Here is a 22,481-nt window from a genome sequence, read left to right on the forward strand (position 1 = left end):
GGCTTATCTGGGGAATTCAGATTAGCCTGCGCACTCCACACACCGCCAGCTGGGTGACCTTGGGCTAGTCACAGCTTCTCGGAGCTCTCTCAGCCCCACCTACCTCACAGGGTGTTTGTTGTGAGGGGGGAAGGGCAAGGAGATTGTCAGCCCCTTTGAGTCTCCTGCAGGAGAGAAAGGGCGGATACAAATCAAAAACTCTTCTGGATTTATATCCCCCTTTCCTGTAAGGAGACTCAAAGGGGCTTACAATCTCCTTGCCCTTCCCCCCTCACAACAAACACCCTGTGAGGTGGGTGGGGCTGAGAGAGCTCCAAAGAACTGTGACTAGCCCAATATCACCCAGCTGGCATAAGTTGGAGTGCACAAGCTAATCTGGTTCCCCAGATAAGCCTCCACAGCTCAAGCGGCAGAGCGGGGAATCGAACCCGGTTCCTCCAAATTAGAGTACACCTGCTCTTAACGGCTACACAATGCTTGCTGTTGCTCCTAACGTTTCGCCTGCGTATGCTCGGGCCACACAGCCTGGAAAAACCACATCAGCCTGTCAATTCTGACTGTGAAACCACTTGACAATACATTCAGTGGAATTTCTTGCTTGCAGCCGAGGAAGTGGCTGCCTCTTACGTTACCCAGTGAATCTCGTTTTATATCTTTTTTAAAAAATGGCCGTGTTTCTGTGTAAACGTTAAGGATGCAACCCAGCCGACTAAGCGTTTTCTCGTCCCATTGATTTCCACGGGTGCGATTTTACTGCATGCTTAATTCTCCCGGTGAAATCAATTTGCGTCAAATGAGCTCTTATCTCTGGGTGGGATCGTGCCAATGGCGTTTATGTTGAGCACATACCAGCATGCGCCTGCTGGGTCTGGTGCTATTAGCTCATGCAGGGTTTTCGCTGAGGCAAGACCTGTCAGCATTCCCAGTACCTCTGTCCCCCACCCCAAACCACTGGTAGCAGCAGTGAGAGGAAGAAGCAGAAGAGAAGAGTTTGGGTTTACACACACACACACCCTTTCTCTCCTGTAAGGAGACTCAAGGTGGCCTACAAGCTCCTTTCCCTCCCTCTCCCCACAACAGACACCTCTTGAAACAGGTGGGGCTGAGAGAGTCCTGAGAGAACTGTGACTAGCCCAGGGTCACCCAGCAGGAATGTAGAAGAAGAAGAAGAGTTTGGATTTATATCCCCCCTTTCTCTCCTAAAGGAGACTCAAAGGGGCTCACAATCTCCTTGCCCTTCCCCCCTCACAACAAACACCCTGTGAGGTAGGTGGGGCTGAGAGAGCTCCGAGAAGCTGTGACTAGCCCAAGGTCACCCAGCAGGAATGTAGGAGTGGTTCGCCAGATAAGCCTCTCCCACTCAGGTGGAGGAGTGCAGAATCAAACCCAGTTCTCCACATTAGAATCCACCTGCTCTTAACCACTACACCACGCTGGAGAGACATATCCATGGGTTTGCAATATCCAGTGGAAATTCTAGTGCACTGTCTAGTTTCCCTGCCTCCAATTTTGCACTCCAGTGATGGAAGAAACAAACCGCTGGGATCCCCAACTGGTCAGCGGTGGGTTGTCATGGAAGATTCAGACCAATTTTGGAGGGAAAGCCAGGCCGGGCTGCCTAAAGAGCATTTGGGACTCTTTAGTTTGGAGAGGAGACGGCTGAGGGGGGATATGATTGAAGTCTATAAAATTATGCATGGGGTAGAAAATGTGGACGGAGAGAAATTTTTCTCTCTTTCTCACAATACTAGAACCAGGGGGCACCCATTGAAAATGCTGGGGGGAAGAATTAGGACTAATAAAAGGAAACACTTCTTCATGCAACGTGTGATTGGTGTTTGGAATATGCTGCCACAGGAGGTGGTGATGGCCACTCACCTGGATAGCTTTAAAAAGGGCTTGGACAGATTTATGGAGGAGAAGTCGATCAATGGCTACCAATCTTGATCCTTCTTGATTGCAAATGCCTTAGCAGACCAGGTGATCGGGAGCAACAGCCGCAGAAGGCCATTGCTTTCACATCCTGCCTGTGAGCTCCCAAAGGCACCTGGTGGGCCACTGCGAGTAGCAGAGAGCTGGACTAGATGGACTCTGGTCTGATCCAGCTGGCTTGTTCTTATGTTCTAATGTTCCATCAGGCATTTTAGGCACAGTCCCCCCCCCCCCCCCCAAATTTTGGGCCTACATAAACAGGATTAACAAAAGAAAAATTACAGGAACTGGGAGGAGAAACAAAAATTCAAAACGAAGGCATTTATTTTCTCAACGACAATACATTATTATGATTATTTATTCGCTTTGCACCCTCCCCCTTCTTACCACATCCCATATTAAAATATGAGCAGGATGGCCCTAATTACCATGTCACCCAGCACCGTGTATTAAAGTACTTAGAGACGGGCCTCTATTTAAAGATTTAATTGGGAAGAAATGGGGCAATTACTGATGATGGCAGTTGTTTCCGTTTGCAAAGGCTGGGCTGCGTAGGAAAAGATTAAAAAGCCATGAGGAGAACTCAAGCTGACACTATTACATAACCGGCCCAATATTATTTTTCAGTGTGCCGTTTGGTTGAACGATATTCGTCATATTTATAGCACTGGTGTAATTAGAAGTTGAGAAACACCGTATTTTTTGCATTTCATGATCAATTTCTTCAATTTCATAGCGAGCCGGTGTGGTGTAGCGGTTAAGAGCAGGTGCACTCTAATCTGGAGAACCGGGTTTGATTCCCCGCTCTGCCACTTGAGCTGTGGAGGCTTATCTGGTGAACCAGATTAGCCTGTGCACTCCCACACATGCCAGCTGGGTGATATTGGTCTAGTCACAGTTCTTTGGAGCTCTCTCAGCCCCACCTACCTCACAGGGTGTTTGTGGTGGGGGGGCGGGGGGGGGCGGAAGAGAAAGGAGTTTGTAAGCCCCTTTCAGTCTCCTTACAGGAGAGAAAGGGGGGATATAAATCCAAACTCTTCTTCTTCTAAAAAAACCCCCATGTTGCCTTTTCAAAAATGGCTCTTCTTGTTGTAATCCTTGTCGATCTTTGCTCCTCTCAGGTGATGTGGCTGCCGGACACAGAGCGAAAGCTGGTTCAGCAGGTAGCCCCGGGATTCCAGCAGACCTTTGGCACCAAGGCAGACGCTCAAAAATTGCGGGATGAAGGCTTCCGGAAACTGAATCTGCGGTACACCAAGGTCACCCGTGAAGATATCAGGTGCACCTTTTGGGCTCCAAAAATTCACTCGTTTTAATTTGTTTCACTGACGCTATTTACTGTCCGCCTCTCTCACTGGAACTCAAGCCGGGTTAGTTAGTTAGTTAGTTAGTTAGTTAGTTAGTTAGTTAGTTAGTTAGTTAGTTAGTTAGTTTGTTTGTTTGTTTGTTTGTTTGTTTGTTTGTTTGTTTGTTTGTTTGTTTGTTTGTTTGTAGGCTGCCTCATCCCTGAAGGGCTTGAGGCGGCTCACAACACGGCTGTTTCCAACAGCAGATTAATACAACATAAAAGTTAACCCATTAAAACTCAGCAGCAATTAATAACAATGAATAAATTAAAACAATAAGATTGTGTAGAACAAGATTGTGTTACACAGAATACGACATCCAGTAGGATTTGACTGGCAGAAATCTGGAACCAACCAGAGATCTGAAGCAGACGATAAGCAAACTGTTTACAAGAGGCTCTGGCTGATGGGAAAATGACACCGTAGGACACCATAGGAAAGAATGTCCCAATGCAGCAGTGATCACATATAGCAGGCTGGTTACATATATCTTGTAGCAGTTACATTGAGCTAGGGGTGCATCTCACTCAACTAGCTACAATCCCCCCCGACAGTCTCCCTTTCTTTCAATTGTTTCTCATGACGTTTGCCAAACGTTTCTGTTTTGCATTTTGCTGAACGGTAGCACCAAGAGAGCCCCTGGCTACTTCTAAGACAGTGGTGGCGAACCTATGGCACGGTGCCAGAGGTGGCACTCAGAGCCCTCTCTGTGGGCACGTGCAGATTGCCCCCCAACACACATCTAGGCTGGTTTGGGCCACTAGGCTCAATTCTTAGCATTAAACCTAAGACCTAGTTTTGGGGAAGCAGTGTAGGTAACCCTGTTAAGCGCTGTTAACCTCACTGATTTTCATGTGCTGAACTAAAGCGTGATCCTTTACCTGGGAGTAAGCTCAGTTGCTGGCAATGGGCCTTGCTTCTGAGTAAACCCTCCTAGGGTCGTGATTCACCCATTGGGAGAGTTGCATGGTTGCTTCAAAGCAAAGCCACCGACGACCACCAAGCTTACTCCTTAGCAACGCATGCCTCGGAGCCAACTGTTTTTTCTAAACTAAAACCTCAGTATTCAGGTTAAATTGCCATGTTGGCACTTTGCGATAAATAAATGGGTTTTGGGTTGCAGTTTGGGCACTCGGTCTCGAAAAGGTTCGCCATCACTGTTCTAAGACCTGGCCTTTCCCCCCTCCAACAGGGAGTATGCAGCTGCCAACCTGAGCGTGAACCTGTACGTTGTGAACGAGCCGTGGCTTTACTCCATCCTCTGGTGCGCCGGAGTTCAATCCGTCACCTCTGATAACTCTCACGCCCTCCGCAGGCTGACTGCTCCTCTCTGGCTCATGGTAAGCGGGCATAGCTTTGCCGGAGTTTCTTCTGGGGTCTGATCCAAGCACTGGAGGTGGGGGGGTGGGGTGGGGGTGTTTGCGGGTCGGTAATTGTGGAGGCGTTCCTCGTTCTTCTGCCAACTCTGCAAAGGTAGGCCACAAGTTTCCACTGGGCTGTCCACTTTTGGCGATAGAATGCAGGGTAAGGGGGCTCTTTGGTGTGGTCACAGAGGGCAATTCTGATGTTGGGATCGCAGGGAGGGAGGGTGAGAAATTCCTGGAGAACTGTGGAGCGGGAAGTGAAAATTAGATAGAGGAGGGAACTTAATTGGGTACAAAGCTATAGAGCAGTGGTGGCGAACCTTTGGCACTCCAGATGTTATGGACTACAATTCCCATCAGCCCCTGCCAGCATGGCCAATTGACCATGCTGGCAGGGGCTGTTGGGAATTGTAGTCCATAACATCTGGAGTGCCAAAGGTTCGCCACCACTGACATAGGGTTTTCAAGGCAAGAAAAAAGCAGAGGTAGTTTGCCATGGCCTACCTCTGCGTAGCACCCCTGGACTTCCGTGGTTGGTCTCCCATCCAAATATTAGTTAATGCCAATCCTGTTTAGCTTCTGAGAACTGACAAAATTGGGTTGGCCTGTGCTATCCAGGCCAGGGCAACAGACACACAGAGGTGGTTTGCCATTGCCTGCCTCTGCGTAGCACCCCTGGACTTCCATGGTCTTCCATCCACACCCTCGGAATGCCCTCACCACACCCGCACAGGGGCACATGCCCGGTGTGGCGTGCAACCCCCCCTGGTCCCCTTGGAGCTACGCCTTTGCCTGAAGAAGTCTGGGACACAAGAGTTACGCAGAGGTAGGCCATGGCAAACTACCTCTGCTTTTTTTCTTGCCTTGAAAACCCTATGTCAGTGGTGGCGAACCTTTGGCACTCCAGATGTTATGGACTACAATTCCCATCAGCCCCTGCCAGCATGGCCTGATGGGAATTGTAGTCTATAACATCTGGAGTGCCAAAGGTTCGCCACCACGGTTATAGAGTTTGCTCCCCAGAGCAGCCATTTCCAGGAGACCTGACCTTGGTCATCTTGAGACCTGTTGTAATTTCTGGACACCTGCATGTTCCACGTGGCACAAGAAGGATAAGGAAAAAATATTCACCTGTAGCATTGCACCAGGTACTGATTGTGGAAAATGTGATAAGCTGAACAACTCAGCGGCGGGGCACCTACTGCGCATGTGGAAAGTTGCGTGTCCAGCCCGTCAGCTCCAGTTAAAAGGATCTCAGAATAGTCTTTGGCATGGAAAAGCTGTTTCTGAGCCCAGGACCCTTGAAAACTGCTTCCAGTCCAAGTGACTGGTACCGAGCTGGACAGATCCAGGGTTCTGGAACGATAGTCCCTCTAACTGTTCTATACCTGTGCACGGAAGTCCCCTACCTCCGTGCGGAACTGAGCCACCTGTGAGAGATCCCCCTGGCTGCGCGGCGGGCTAATCTGCACGGCATCGAAAAGGTGTCTCCGCGGCCACGCGGCTTACAGGGAATGTTGGTCTGGACTGCTTCTGAGGCAGCCCCATAGATTCCTTAACCCACAGGTGTCAAACTCGCGGCCCTCCAGATGTTATGGACTACAGTTCCCATCATCCCCTGCCAGCATGATGCTGGCAGGGGATGATGGGAACTGTAGTCCATAACATCTGGAGGGCCGCGAGTTTGACACCTGTGCCTTAACTGTATCTGTACACTGACCTTTTTTCGTGTGGGGGATGCAGTCTGCGTCCAGAAAGGCGGCATCTCTGAGCTTTCTAGAGGGCTTTACCACACATAGAATCATAGAGTCGGAAGAGACCCCCAAGGGCCATCAAGTCCAACCCCCCTGCCATGCAGGAACAGACAGCCGAAGAGCTCCTGGCAGATGTTCATCCAGCCTCTGTTTAAAAACCTCCAAAGAAGGAGACCCAACCACTCTCCAAGGCAATGAATTCCACTGACGGAGAGCCCTGACAGTGCAGAAAGTTCTTCCTAGTGTTTAGGTGGGATCTCTTTTCCTGCACCCTTGAATCCATCACTCCGTATCCTGGTCTCTGGAGCAGCAGAAAACAAGCTTGCTCCCTCTTCGACATGGCATCCCTTCAAATATTTAAACGTAGCTGTCATGTCTCCCCCCCCCCCCTTTAACATGTGCCTCATTAATATGTGCTCATTACGTGCAGCCTCGACATTACGCTCTTGTTTTTTCAACGGGAGGGCTGTAACGCTATTTGGGTCTCATCCATCCATCATGCAAATACACCGTTGCTCCAGCAACCTCTGCTGTTTCCCGGCCGCGACGATTAATTTGCTGGTTTCCGGTTGCCATCTAGTGGCTCAATTTTCCCACGTCCGGCTTTTCCATGGGTTTTGCTTCGTTGATGAATACAGCCCAAGTTTCACATTCATTTGAGTGAGAGGTGACTTTTATGGTGAATTGAAGGATATCCTTGGATTGTGTGGCTTGTTCGGTTCCTGGGGGGTTGCTCTAATGAGGAATGGGGGGAGGATTCCTTTAAGCAACAAATGCAATGACTTACAAAATTGCCAGCCCAATATGGCGCAGTGGTTAAGAGCAGGTGGATTCTAATCTGGAGAACAGGGTTTGGTTCCCCATTCTTCTACCTCAGTGGTGGGCGTAATCCCTTATGAGCACTCCAGACTATAATTCCTATCAGTTCGCTCCAGCACGGGCCAGCTGGCCACGCTGGAAGGGGCTGATGGGAATTGTAGTCCATGAACATCTGAGTGCCATATAGGTTCACCTGCCCATGGTTTTCTAGGCGATCAGGGGTTCAAATTAGCGGGTTCTCCAGATTATGGGATTCGAGGCACTGCTACTCCCATCAGCCTCTGCCAGCATGGCCAAGTGGCAGGGCTGATGGGAATTGTAGTTCATGAGCATCTGGGGGGCCATAGTTTGAAGACCCCTGCTCTACATGAATGGCAGAGGCTTATCTGGTGAACCAGATGTGTTTCCACACTTCTACATTCCTGCTGGGTGACCTTAGTCACAGTTCTTTGGAACTCTCTCAGCCCCACCTACCCCACAAGGTGTGGGGAGAGGGAGGGAAAGGAGCTTGTAAGCCACCTTGAGTCTCCTTACAGGAGAGAAAGGTGGGGTATAAATCCAAACTCCTCTTCTTCTTCTGAATTGTAAGTTATTGCATCTATCCTGACCTGCCCCCAGTACTGGGGTTTCGGTCCCTCCATAAACTCTTGGGGTGTGGCTCAGTTCTGCTCCCATCCTTTTTTGCCACACCCAGATCCAATAGGAGGCAATTCAGAAGACCTTTGATTATTTCTCCCTTAAGGCTGTAGTCCACTCGCTGTCTAATAGTTTTCTTCACTCAGAAGTCCAGATTTTGCACTTGGTATAAATTAGCATGTTAGTCTCTCATTTTCCCAGTATTACTGCCCCTATAAAACAGAAAGAGCACCCCACAAAGTAGAATTCCACCCAGGTAAAAATCCTCAGTGAAAGCAAGGAGACCAATATTTAGGATGCCTAACAGGAAAACGCACAAAATGCCGAAATGCAAATAAAAACGGACCATTGAGTCTGTGCGGTAACTCCCCCCTGTTATGGAAAGCCTTGTGATGAGTTCCACTTGTAGTAAGTTCAAAAATAAATTATAGTTGGTTTTAAAGAGCCAAGTAACGCTGAAGTCTTTTGCCAATGGGTTATTTAAACAAGGAAATTCCAGTTCAGAAGAAAACGAACCAATCTTTCAAGGATTCGTTGTGACTGATGCTATGCATGTCATTTTAAGTTGTGTTTCAAAATAAGTTGAGCCTAGAAGCCTATCTGGATTCTGACTTGCTCGGCATCCCTTTGCTGGGCTCAAGATGAGACTCCTGTCTCATTTGCTCTCCTATGTTCCCCATTACATTAATTTTTTAAAATAATATTTTTATTGATTTTCTCAATTATCGTTTTAAAACAGATAAGAAAATACAGAAAGAGGAAACGAAAATGTGTGTGTGTGTGTGTGTGTGTGTTAGCTCTAACATACTGGATCTTAGGAATTACAGCACTGGTATCATTTAGAGAGAACATCAGTTTTCAAAATTCCTTACCTTCTAACCTTAGTTCCAAAACGATGAATATCTAACAAATTAAATTAATTAAATTATTTTTCGATTTCTATCTCACCCTTTCCCCTCAGGGCGGGTCACAGCATAAAATCATATACAATATTTGAAACAGTTAAAATATCAATAATATCAATAATAATGCAGTTTAAAACAGTGCCTATATAAATAAGCAGTTATTTATCTTAATCAAGATTATGATCTTAATCAAAAGCAGTTATTTACCTTAATCAATAACAAATTAATATTCTTACTATTGTTATTATTTTTACATAATTGATTCAGCCTCATACAAGAAATACAGTTCCCATTTTTCATCGAACTCTTGTTTTGCCCGTCCGTTTACAAGATTTGTTAATTTGGCCATTGTAGCATTTTCTCTGACTATCTCCCCAGAGTTCCGTGTTAGTTTTCAGTTTTCCAACATAAGAACTAGCCTGCTGGATCAGACCGGAGTCCATCTAGTCCAGCACTCTGCTACTTGCAGTGGCCCACCAGGTGCCTTTGGGAGCTCACATGCAGGAGGTGAAAGCAATGGCCTGCGGCTGTTGCTCCGGAGCACCTGGTCTGCTAAGGCATTTGCAATCTGAGATGAAGGAGGATCAAGATTGGTAGCCAGAGATCGACTTCTCCTCCATAAATCTGTCCAAGCCCCTTTTAAAGCTATCCAGGTGAGTGGCCATCACCACCTCCTGTGGCATCATATTCCAAACACCAATCAGACGTTGTGTGAAGAAGTGTTTCTTTTTATTAGTCCTAATTCTTTTCCCCCAGCATTTTCAATGAATGCCCCCTGGTTCTAGTATTGTGAAACAGTATTCAACTATTACCCTTGCAACTTTGGAAGATTTTCAGGCAAAATACCCGATAACATAGTTTTGGCAATGAAAGGAAAATTTTAGCTTAAGGATTTTTTGCGTTTTCCTATGTACTGCTATCTAATACTTCTTGATTTATTTATTTTTTACAACACCACACGTGAAAGAGAGTCTCAACCTCTTCTCGACATCTCTAACAAAGACCATTGCTAGATTATTCCCCATTATATTTGCTTGGATGTAATTCTGCTTTGTGGAGTGCGCTTGTTCCTTCATCGCGCCAGTTTTATTGTCCCGGCGTCCAGAATGTGGTTGTTCCAAATTCAGTTAGGTGGAGAGAGAGAGCTTATGACATCAAATCTGAAACCGAGAACAGCTCTCTCTCTCCCCCTCCTCCCTGATTTAGACATAGGCTCCTTCCACACATGCAGAATAACACACTTTCAATCCACTTTCAATCCACTTCGCAGCTGTGCGGAATAGCCAAATCCACTTGCAAACAGTTGTGAAAGTGGATTGAAAGTGCATGTGTGGACAGGGCCATAGATAATACTGGGTTTTAATAGTACTGGATTTTAAAATTGATTTCTTGCAAGCCGCCCTGGGCCTATTGCTGGGGAAGGGCGGCATACAAATCAATCAAAATTAATTGATTAAGCAAGGAATAATCCCTGGGACGGATGTACTAACGCAAAGGTGTCTGGGCGTCTTTGTCTTTTTGTCTTCCAGCCTTTGGATGACTACAATCTAATCTGGATAACAGCCGATCTCATTTCATTTACCGTAATTGTAGGCGTTTTTATATTCCAGAAGTAAGTAGCGCCGCTGCAGGTCGACTCTCCTTTGTTATGTGACCCTTGCTATTTGGCCCCAACCGTGCCTAGGGGGTGTGCGGAAGAGGGCCGTGGAAACAGCTGTCCCGGTGTAGTCACCGTCTTTGCTCCACGCTGCTCCACGTAGAAAGCCACTGGGGAGTGCACAGTAGAATTGGTCATAAACCTGGCTGCAAAGTTTCTGCAGAGGCTTTCAAAAGTCTCTGTCCCTCCCATGTGGTTTCTTTACTCTGTGGGTCGGGCAAGGTGGGAACTACTATGCTACACCCATAACTCAGCACTCATCCCAGGAAAAGAATCCAGGGGCCAGACGAGTCTGTGGGACATAACCGTTTCCAAAATGCACCATTGCTGGGAGGAGCAGATGAAAACGCTGGTCTTTCACAATCTTCCCACATGTGATATGAAACGCTCGCATGTCAAGATGGCAAATTCTTAGCTTAGACCAGCTAAGCTTAGAAAGCTTGACATGCTACCTTTCCACATGCAAGGCCTTTGATGTGAGAAGGATTTAAACGTAATCCTGGGCATGCATTGGGCCAACGCGAGCTATCCCTCTTGCCTTTTTGAATGCCCGGATTGGCTTTGAAGATGCCCCCTTTCTGGGTGGAGGCAGCCAAAGTTGGAATCCTGGACTTTGCAGCTCCTCCAGAAAGTTTGCGGAGGCGAAGAGATCTAGGGTGACAGCGGATAACAAGGCATACGGGGATAGTCTGCCTTTGGAATGTAGATCTGACTTTATCTTCCATGGGGCTGTGCACCGCCCAGAGCCCCCCGGGGATGGGGCGGTCTACAAATTCAAGAAATAAATAAATAAAATAAAATATGGGAACCCTTTCTTTAGTCATGGGAGGGGGAGAAAATAACCATTTTAGAGTTCAGGTTAGCGGGAGAGATTAATAGTCTGAGAAGAACTTGGGGCCCAGCTATAGTAGATAGTCAGTGTTCAGGGATGCCAATAACAGACTAGTTATCCTGGTGGACAGGACTGGCAAGTAACAGCTCAGAAACAAACTGAGATCAGATTTAGTGTGTGGGGGTACTAACACACACACCCCCTCTGAGGAGTCCCCCAAGAAGACAAGGCAACGGTTGCCTATCCACCAGAGGCCGGACAAGGATTCGGGTGTCACTACACGACAGCCAGATTAGAGTAAAAAAGGGAGAACAGGCCTGCGCAAGCCGTACCAATGTGGGTAAAATAGGGCAGGGAGGCATCGAAGAGCCGTGAAATCAGTTACAGGGAGCAGGTGAGTCTCTAGGTCCCCATACCTCTTCAGGTAAAGACAGGCAAAGGGTGCCCGCTCTGGATTAGGAGGCCAGTATCAAACTGGGGGACAGAGAGTGAAGCTAGAAGGGGCTGGTGAAGGGATGGGGCAGGCCCCACCCACTTTGGGCTCCCCCCCCCCTTGACATCATCGGTTTAAAAGTGCCTCTCGTTGTCTTCCGCATTGTTAACTTTGCTAGAGGGTGGAGAATATGTACCCCCGATGCCTTCGGAAGGGGCTCTTGGTGCCTTCTTGCCTTGTTTATTTTCTTACTGCTCTGACGTTGCATGTTCCTCCTCTCTTTCTCTCTTTCTCTCACTTTTCTCTCTCTTTGCTGCTGCATCTTGGCATCTTTACAGCTATCACATAATCAGGTAATTTCTGGCGCCTCATCCCACCTTCCTCCTCTTTTTCATTTGATTTTTCCCGTTTACGGCATTGCTGCGAATTTGAGCTTATCCGTAGGATGGATTCCTTACGACGGTTAAGAAATCCGCTCGAGGTTCTCCCTGCTGAAAGTTTGATTGCACGTGGGACTGGAAATTGGGTTATGTAGTCTTTTGGTAGAATCCAAGCATAATTCTTGCACGGGTATGTGTAGAAGGGAACTGCTGCTGTACCTCAAGCAATCCTGGGAGGCCAGAACATGGACACAGAAAGGAGGGTGCTCTCTGTGTCTCTGTTTGCTTCTTCAACTTCAGTCAGTAAATGGATGGCCGTCTCTCCACCTGGTGCGATTACCGTAGATCAGTCAATCCGTCCAATGCAAAGACTGAGTAAAACAGTCTGCCTTCAGAGGAAGCAACCTGCTGCAACTCTGTATGAATCACTGATCAGGTATGCCTTGAATTACCCATTGTCTCAAGAAGGCTTCCAGCCTCCAAAAACATTCAGTGCAAGCATGATTTGTATGTCCAACTCACACACACACAAAGCCTTTATTGGCATCATACAGTAAAACATTTTGTAACCAGAAACATTTTACAACCAGAATAACATAGTTACAGCTCAAATAACCATCATTTAATATAAAAATTTCCCTTAGCAGATGTACCAATTATATCCAACAGAAACTTGGCAACTAATTCCGAAAAATCCTGATTTGATCCATCCAGGAAATACTTTATCCTTTGATCATCTGTCATATCTACATTAAAAGATGTAAACAATGGTCGATATACCTTAAGTATTCCCTATTTGGACAGTGAAACATGATATGCTCTAGTGCAGTGGTGGCGAACCTTTGGCACGCCAGATGGTATGGACTACAATTCCCATCAGCCCCTGCCAGCATGGCCAATTGACCATGCTAGTAAGTAACAAGCCTTTATTGGCATAAAATAAACATACAAAATAAGCATACAAAATTTGCCCATTATTGCTCACAATTATAGACACTGGTACTAAAATACTAAATACTAAAATATATACATGGTCCTTCTGTAACTATAGGACATTCCTTCAGCTAAGTTGACTCACTTAAACGTCCTCGGATGCTGACAGAAGCTAGGAAAATTACTGCTGGCTATATGTGGTCATAATACATAGACATAATACATAATACATAGACGTCCCAATTGACCATGCTAGTAGGGGCTGATGGGAATTGTAGTCCCTAACATCTGGAGTGCCAAAGGTTCGCCACCACGGCTCTAGTGTTTCTACTTGAATGCTGTTGCAAGGGCATAATCTTTCGGCCTTTGGTATTTTTTTGAATCAACCCTCGAGTAAGGCAGATGGCAAAATATTGAATCTTGCCAAAGAGAATGCACGTCTTAATCTAAAATTAATCATATAGAATAAATAATGAGACATACAACCCTTTGCTTCAACTAGTGATTGATTTAGAGGTGAGTGAATTGAATTTGCTGCTATTAAAGATCTTTGATGATCCCATTCAAGGAATTTTTCTTTTAACAGTTTTTTTTGCCTCTATGTATGTCCAACTCAGGAAAAAAAGCATACTTCCACTCTATTTTTGAGATCCCATCTTATTTTTTTAAAGCCCTCTTTGTGTCCATTGCTTCCTTTTAAAGTTCTGCAAATTGAGGCCAGGTTTACACATGCATGTTGACTACTTGATGGGTGTACTATCAAGAATCTTCCTGCATGTGTGAACGAATGAGCCATCACGAGCCAAGTATGGGTCACAGCTGGAGCCACTGACGTGGGCTGGGATGCCGAACAGCTGGTAAGCTTCCAATTGGAGAGTAGCCTAGTTAATACTGTCTCTTGGAATTCCGCTGTCCTTTGCCCCCGGCAGTTGTGGCTGGCTGGTTAGCACCAAATATTATTTTTGTGTAAAACTGAACTGGGCTTCGCTCTTATTTTCCAAAGCAAAGACTTTTAGCACAGCGACAGGGAGATGCCTTTTAAGAACATAAGAACAAGCCAGCTGGATCAGACCAGAGTCCATCTAGTCCAGCACTCTGCTACTCGCAGTGGCCCACCAGGTGCCTTTGGGAGCTCACAGGCAGGATGTGAAAGCAATGGCCTTCTGCGGCTGCTGCTCCCGAGCACCGGGACTGTTAAGGCATTTGCAATCTGAGATCGAGGATCAAGATTGGTAGCCATAAATCGACTTCTCCTCCATACATCTATCCAAGCCCCTTTTAAAGCTATCCAGGTGAGTGGCCATCACCACCTCCTGTGGCAGCATATTCCAAACACTAATCACACGTTGCGTGAAGAAGTGTTTCCTTTTATTAGTCCCAATTCTTCCCCCCAGCATTTTTGCATCCACAAATAATAATGGCTGTTTTCAGTGCAACACCAGAAGTTCATGTTTTGTGGATTGTTGATCTAGCAAGGGTGGGCAGAGGGTGGAGCTAGAAGCGTCTGTTTCTATTTCTGCGTACGGCTTCCAGAAGACCTTCCGGGCCCGTTTGGCAAATCCCAACCTTTGTGACCTGCGGGCACCTCTGGAATTCCCCCTCAGTGTGGGGGACGCAGCCACAAGGTGTTTGCCCTGCGGAAGGCAAAACCAGCCCCCAAATGGCCGCCACATCTTCCTTTTGGTCACATGGTGCAGATCCTCGTGCGGACCTGGGAGCTACTGCCAGGGTAATGTTTATAAAAGGCTAATCCAATCTCCAATGGCCAAGCAGAAGTCGTGCTGGACAGAAGACCGGCCGGCCCTGCTCAGTTTCTAAAACCACTCCTCAGGAACCAAGAAAGGGACTGGCAAGACACCATGTCATTCACCAGCATTACACTGAGAACTCCTTTGCTCAGTTGCATTTAGAAGATATTAGGAACTTCCTCAATGTCTTGAGCACAAAGACCCTTCCGAATGAGGATCTCGGGGTTGTGGTCTTACAGAATCAGCTACTGCCTGAGGCCTGACCCTGTAGGCCACACAGAGATGATAAAAGCGAATTGGAGAGATTTGTTTTAAAGCAGTAGCCGCTCAAGGTCTTGCTGTGTCACTTGAGGGATGAGGGAGGGTGGAAGGCCCCGCGGGGCATACATCTCTACTGACATGGGCTTAGAGAGAGAGAGAGAGAAAGAAAGAAAGAAAGAAAGAAAGAAAGAAAGAAAGAAAGAAAGAAAGAAAGAAAGAAAGAAAGAAAGAAAGAGAGAAAGAAAGGAGAGAGAGAGAAAGAAAGAGAAAGAAAGAAAGAAAGAAAGAAAGAAAGAAAAAGAGAGAGAGAGAAAGAAAGAAAAAGAGAAAGAAAGAAAGAGAGAGAGAGAGAAAAAGAAAGAAGGAAGGAAAGAGAGAGAGAGAAAGAGAGAGAAAGAAAGAGAGAGAGAGAAAAAAGAAAGAGAGAGAAAGGAAGAAAGAGAGAGAGAGAGAAAGAAAGAAAGAGAAAAAGAGAGAGAGAGAGAGGAAGGATGGACGGACGGACGGACGGACGGACGGACTGCCTGGTGGGTGGAGTGAAAAGGGAAGGTGCTTGGGGAGTCCATGAGAAATGTTTAATCCACATGGGGGGCTTCAGGGTCCTAAAATTTGAGCACTGCTGCTTTCGGAGGCGCTTGGGGAATCCCAACTGCCTGCTGCTTTCAAGCTCACGTGGGTATTTTTTTTGCAGAATCCCACCCCCCCAAAGGTGCAAAATAAATGTGTGTGCAAACGATGTGTGTGTGTGTGTGTAGCGATTTCCTCCCCTGTGTGGAATTGTCCCCCTATACCGCACTGTTCCCAAACTGTCTCACTGGTGGTGGTGGGTAGTGGGTATAGCCTTTGCAGGTCTCACCTTCCTCCTCTCGCCTCATCCAAGCTGCTTCTACACATGCCTGTGCTTTTCATCCTGTCGTCGTCACCCTCTCTCTTTCCTGCCCTCTCATGATGCGCCAACCTTCTCGACTTCTGCACAGAAAGAAAAGAAACCGAGGTGTCGCGCTGCCAAACTGTGAAGATAATTTTTGCAGGGTTGGGCGGGTTGCACGCACAATGGATGGTGGTTATGTTCTCTGGCCATGATCCCCTTAAACCCCCAGGTCTTCCTACCTTTGCCGGGAACTGTGAAGTGTGTGAGGAGATACAACATGGGGACACAACGGAATGTTGTGGGGCTGTGCAGGGTTGCCGCAGATGGGACATCGCTTGCTGGGATCTCTCCCTCCCTCCCTGCCTTTCTTTCCTCTTTAGTCAGGGCAGACCCTAATAGGTGGTCGAATTCAAGACGTGAAGAACCAGGCAGAGTAAAGATGGCCAAGTTAACTTCATTACTGAAAGAAAAGAACTTAATTAAATGTATGGACAATTTGAAATCCTTGATCGAATATCTAGACCAGGGGTCTTCAAACTATGGCCCTCCAGATGTTCATGGACTACAATTCCCATGAGCCCTACCACTTGGCCATGCTGGCAGGGGTTGATGGAAATTGTAGTCCATGAACATCTGGAGGACCATAGTTTGAAGACCCCTGGTCTAGACCAAACAGAAAAACAAGTAACTTGATGATTAGTTGTTTGTGAAGGTTGGCTGTTAAAAGAAGAAACAGTAGAGAAAAGTGAGTTTTTTTACAATCAATAACGATATTAAAGATTTAATTTTAACTAGGTTGTTAATGATCAAGTGCTACAACAGTTTTTTTAAAAAGGGTTACTATTCAGCGTAGAAGAAACTTATGGAATAAGTACTTTGTAATTTGATTTTTTTTTCTCTTTGTGTGTGTTTTTGGGTATTGGAAAAATGTCGATTAGTAAGATTTTAATCTTTTTAAAGAAAAGAACTAGGCAGAATAAGCAAGAAAATGGCTTATTAAACAAGTACCAGGAGTATATGGTTGCCAACTCCAGGTTGGGAAATACCTGGACACTTTGTGGGGCGGAGCCTCAGGAGGGCGGGGCTTGGGGAGGGGTTTCAGCGTGGTATAACGTCAAGGAGTCCCCCATCCAAAATGGTCATTGTCCTCAGGTAAACCGACCTGTCACCTGGAGAGCAGCTGTAAGCCTAGAACATGGGTCTGCAACCTGCGGCTCTCCAGATGTTCATGAACTACAATTCCCATCAGCCCCTGTCAACATGGCCAATTGACCATGCTGGCAGGGGCTGATGGGAATTGTAGTTCATGAACATCTGGAGAGCCGCAGGTTGCAGACCCGTGGCCTAGAAGATTCCCAGCTACCACCTGGCGGTTGGCAACACCAAATGGGGCAGAATTAATACAGGGCAAAACTTGCGAAGAAAGAAGTTGGCTGGAAAGCAGCGAAGCTCCCTGAGGCAACCATTGTAGTTCTTACTTTACTACAGGCTCTACCGACCATTGGCAGTGGTACACAGTGGTACTACAGGCTCTACCAACCATTGGCACTGGCACACAGTGGTACTACAGGCTCTACCGACCATTGTCAGTGAATCAGCTCCCTTTCAAAGCAGCTTTGTTACACCTCAGCTTAGGGAGTAAAGTCTCCTCCTGAGCTGGCCAACATCTCATATACTCTGTTAGAGCTCTGCCTCCTTGACACTGATTGGTGCCCGCTTTGCCAACATGGCCCCCTGGTCCAATCACAAGGCTCAGAAGTCATCTGGGAAATGTAGGCCTATTGCAAAATTTGCTCGAGGTCCAGAGTCATGACATTTAGCTTGCCTTAAGTTTCTGTCTGGTGAAATGGTGGGTGGAATAATGGTAGATCTACTCACATCCTTTGTGGATGGAGTAATGTTTGATGGCTTACGTGTCTACTAGGCGTTGTGGAAGTCAAAGTTACTGGCTGGATCTTGTGTGTGTTCATCGCATAGGATCGGATCTTCAGAGGATCTGGCATCTTCAGAGGATCTGATCTTCAGAGGATCTGATTTTCTGTGGGGGGCCGGCCCCCCACAGATCCAACTGCGCATGTGGTGCTGCCGATCTAGACCAAGGACTTCTTGACCCAGCCGAGAACCTTGGCCAGCTGTAACCACTAGGTTAGGCGTACCAGTGGTGTACCAAGAGACCTTAGTATCTTCTGCCAGAGGTCCTCTCCCTGCAGCCAACCTAAACCACTCAACCTTCATTTCTTCTAGAGACCGTAGCAGGGATTGTGGCCCTCATTGGGGGGGAGGTTGCATCCTGCTCGGCAAAAGATGTGGTGAACGGCCAGTGTGGTGTAGTGGTTACAGTGTCAGACTAGAAGCTGAGGGACCCAGGTTTGAATCCCCGCTCTGCCAGGGAAGCCGCTGGGGTTGCACACTCTTAGTCTTAGTCTGCCTTTCATGGATAAAATAGAGGGAAAGAGCTGTTTTGACAGCCCACTCAGGAGAAAGGCAGAGTGTAAATGAAGTAAATAAATATCAAATGTCTTGTCGAAGGCTTTCACAGCCGGAATCACTGGGGTGCTGTGTGGTTTCCGGGCTGTATGGCCACGTTCTAGCAGCATTCTCTCCTGACGTTTCGCCTGCATCTGTGGCTGGCATCTTCAGAGGATCTGATGGTAGGAATGGAAAGCAAGTGGAGTATATATACTGTGAGGTCAAAAGGTGAGGCCCTCTGAATAGAGTAGCCTGGCATGTGAGTCACAAAGAAGTCTGTAGCCTGGGAGTAACAATGAAGATAGCAAGGTCAATAGGTGACCAGGATACTTCTATTCAGATGCATTCACCTATTGACCTTGCTATCTTCAACGTTACTCCCAGGCTACAGACTTCTTTGTGACTCACATGCCAGGCTACTCTATTCAGAGGGCCTCACCTTTTGACCTCACAATATATATACTCCACTTGCTTTCCATTCCTACTATCAGATCCTCTGAAGACGCCAGCCACAGATGCAGGCGAAACGTCAGGAGAGAATGCTGCTAGAACACGGCCACACAGCCCGGAAACCACTCAGCACCCCAATATCAGATGTCTTCTTTGGTGGCGTCCCACCTGGATGTGCCTAGAGATAGTGCCGAGTCCCTGTTCTCGAAGAACAAAGGTCTACCAGTGATTAATACCGGGGTGTGTATGTGTGTGTATGTGCGTGCGTGCGTTGCATCGAGCCCAGGGCACAGAGCACAGACAACACAAATGCGTGTCGGCTAGCTGATTGCTCCCCTTGCAGGGTAGAAACAGCGCTGGGACGATTGTGGCGAGTTCTTGATATTCTGGGTTCCCATTGCAGGTGGCGCCTGGGCAGCATCAGGACCTACAATCCTGAGCAGATCATGCTGAGCGCCGCCGTGCGCAGGTCCAGCCGGGACGTCAACATCATGAAGGAAAAACTGATCTTTTCGGGTAAGGACGGGCGCTTTCGTGCTTTGAAATCTGTGGAGAGAACACGTCTGCTTCTATCCTGCGCTGTCTGGTCGCTCGGCCTTGTAGAAACAGAACAGTTTAATTCAGTGGTGGGATCCAAAAATTTTAGTAACAGGTTCCCATGGTGGTGGGATTCAACCTGTGGCGTAGCACCAATTGGGCTGGGCGTGGCATGATGGGGGCATGGCCGGGCCTTCCAGGGGTGGGGCATTCCTGGGCGGGGCTGTGACAAGGATGCAGCCGCTGCGCCGGTCCTTGGGCGGGAAACGAATGCACGCAGGCGCAGGCTGCCACGCACGCCGGTGCACCTCCTGCTAGACTGCTTCCAGTTCTGCGCGCTACTGCTGAGAGGAGGGGCGTAACTAAGGCAAAAATCACGTGGCAAAATCACCCATTAGTAACCCCCTCTCAGCACACACAAATAATTAGTAACCTACTACCGGGAACCTGTGAGAACCTGCTGGATCCCACCTCTGGTTTAATTTACTTTTCCTTTGTTTTTCTAGAAAAATTTCCAGCATTCTGGGGGCAGGAGGTGCTTAGCATTAATAAGACCTAAATATTTGCCGGAGAACGTTTTTGTTGGATTAGGCAAGTGATGTCCGGTGGTTCAGATCTAATCCAGAATCGTTTTTCATAAACCGGTTAGTCTGATGCCTAGAAAGCCTAACAGCACACCTCTGTCAAAAGCCACCTAGCCAATCCTTGAAGGTGCCACCTGACTTGAAACCTTTTTCTAGTGAATTCCTGGCAGCGACAGGATTTGAGACGTTCACTCTCTTGGCCATTGCCTGGGGCTGTTCGGATACCACGTGACAATTTGCAGGAGGAGGAGGAGGAGTTTGGATTTATATCCCCCCTTTCTCTCCTGCAGGAGACTCAAAGGGGCTTACCCTCCTTGCCCTTCCCCCCTCACAACAAACACCCTGTGAGGTAGGTGGGGCTGAGAGAGCTCCAAGAACCTGTCACTAGCCCAAGGTCACCCAGCTGGTGTGTGTGGGAGTGCACAGGCTAACCTGAATTCCCCAGATAAGCCTCCACAGCTCAGGTGGCAGAGCTGGGAATCAAACCTGGTTCCTCCAGATTAGGTACACGAGCTCTTAACCTCCTATGCCACTGCCAACTTTGATAGCAAAGGGGCCCCCACAGATTAGACCCCGAAGGCAGCTCCACGGCATCTCCTTCTGTGCAGATCGATCTTTTGGAAATGTGTCTTTCAGGTCTTAGCCACTAGGTGGCACCAGGCTTGTGGGCATTTCGTGTTCCTACCATAAAGGTAAGAGTGACAGGACCTCGCTTTAAGCTGCACGGCAGATGATCTTGGGAACGGCTGCACCTCTCTGGCTGTGGATTTTGGCTTGCTTTGCTAGTCCGGGACACTTTTACTCACCCCAAACAGTTTTCGAGGGTGGCTGTCTTGGTCTGCTGTAGAAGACCTAGATAGGAATTCAGTAGCACCTTAGAGAAAACAAGGTTTTCAGGGTCTAAGCCCGTGGTGGCGAACCTTTGGCACTCCAGATGTTATGGACTACAACTCCCACCAGCCCCAATTGGCCATGCTGGCAGGGGCTGATGGGAATTGTAGTCCATAACATCTGGAGTGCCAAAGGTTCGCCACCACTGGTCTAAGCTTTGGTTGTGCTAACTCGGTAATAGCTAACAAACGGAGCTTTCCATCTCACTAAGCTTAAACCCCAAAGATCTTGTTGGCCTCTAGGTTGCTACGGGATTCAAATCGAATCTCAAACAGTTTCACATCTTCTGCACTTTTGTGTATGTGTGTGTTGCAGGATTGTCAGCTTCACAACTTCATTCATTCGTTCGTTCCCCGCCCTTTACCACGGTCTCAGGGCGGATTACAATAAAAGCCATAAAAATCTCATAGCACAATGCAAACTCACAATAAAAGATCATCCTAAGCAATCAAAAATATCAAGCACTCACACACACACACACCGAAGGTGAGGGGGTGTACGGACACCTCGGGGCACCGGCTCCCTGTTGGGGGGAGTCTGCTGGTGCACATTGTGAACAGTGACCGCAAATGAACAACATTCGACAAGATTTTGCCCTTTCCTTCCTCTGTCTGCACCTGGAAAATCTGCGTAGCAAACTGGCACGTTACAAAACAAGGTTATTCTGCACGTTCCGTGGTATCAACTGGAGACTCTACACTTTTGCTGGACAATGTGCGAAATCCCTGCTTGTGGGGATTTAATTCATGTACACTTCCCACAAGGTTCCACTTATGCTCTTTGTGTAATACAACAGGCACATCACTTTTGCTCTTTGTGTAACACAACAGGCACAATGCACTCTTTCTCGTATTTTGTGGTATTTCTCGTATTTTGTGGTATTTCTTTCTCGTATTTTCCTTCTTTCCGGCTGCACTGTGTTAGCCTCTCTTTTCACTTCCTTTTCAGAAATCAACAGCGGAGTGGAGACTACAGACGAGCTGTCGCTGTGCTCCGAGAACGGCTACGCCAACGAAGTTGTCACGCCCATGGACCACAGAGACGTGAAGCTACGCATCAACTGAAGGGCAGGAAACCAGTGGACTCTGGGACGCCCTGCTCTCTCTCTCTGGGTGCAAGCGTTCTTCCAGAAGCAGCTGAGGATCGGATTCCTCTCCTACCAAACTGTTACCGTAGTGGACTTCCCGAGGGTGGCCTGGTGCCTCTCTGGAGACTGAAGTTGGGTCGGGATGTGTTTTTTGTAAATATGTCCCCTTTTTTGGTCCTTTTTCTTGCGTATTTGGGGCAGGAGGGTGTACATATTCATAAGGAAGAAGCTGGCGACCGGAAATGCCGTCTTCTGGCTGGGCCAGCCCACCACAGTTTGGGACGCGGGGGACGAGCCAGCGGGTAGAAGAACCCCCCTTGTATTCTCCGCTCCTCTCCTCGGTGCAGCGATTGTTAGCTGAACGTATTTAAAGATGTATGTTGTGAAACTCTTTGTGGAGTGTTGTTGCTTTTTGTGTTTGCTTGGTTTTTCAAAAAACAACAACAACACCCTGGGTATTTATTTATTATTATTTTAAAAAATTAAACCTCACCTGTATGCAAGATCTCCAGGTGGCTGCAACATTAAAACTTCCCCATACATAAATTCATCTCTTAAAAATACTACAACAGTGGTGGCGAACCTATGGCAC

At 47.4% G+C, this 22,481-nt stretch overlaps 1 protein-coding gene across 4 annotated transcripts in view; it reads left to right on the top strand.

The window, feature by feature from the left end:
* The window catches only part of GDPD5 (glycerophosphodiester phosphodiesterase domain containing 5), a 152,092-nt gene extending 129,815 nt beyond the window's left edge, over positions 1–22,277 (top strand). For 2 of the 4 annotated variants that reach the window (XM_048493778.1, XM_048493777.1), the window contains exons 12-17: positions 3,054–3,211; positions 4,471–4,618; positions 10,286–10,368; positions 12,017–12,031; positions 19,194–19,306; positions 21,751–22,277. In XM_048493778.1, coding sequence (XP_048349735.1) covers positions 3,054–3,211; positions 4,471–4,618; positions 10,286–10,368; positions 12,017–12,031; positions 19,194–19,306; positions 21,751–21,866 — 633 coding nt within the window. In that variant the 3' untranslated portion in view covers positions 21,867–22,277. Of the gene's footprint in view, positions 1–3,053; positions 3,212–4,470; positions 4,619–10,285; positions 10,369–12,016; positions 12,032–19,193; positions 19,307–21,750 lie in introns of those variants that run through there. The other 2 variants (XM_048493779.1, XM_048493780.1) reach the window with 2 other exon arrangements.
* Positions 22,278–22,481: the final 204 nt, after the last annotated feature.

Source organism: Sphaerodactylus townsendi, linkage group LG04 (genome assembly GCF_021028975.2).
Source record: "Sphaerodactylus townsendi isolate TG3544 linkage group LG04, MPM_Stown_v2.3, whole genome shotgun sequence".
NCBI classification, from domain to species: domain Eukaryota; kingdom Metazoa; phylum Chordata; class Lepidosauria; order Squamata; family Sphaerodactylidae; genus Sphaerodactylus; species Sphaerodactylus townsendi.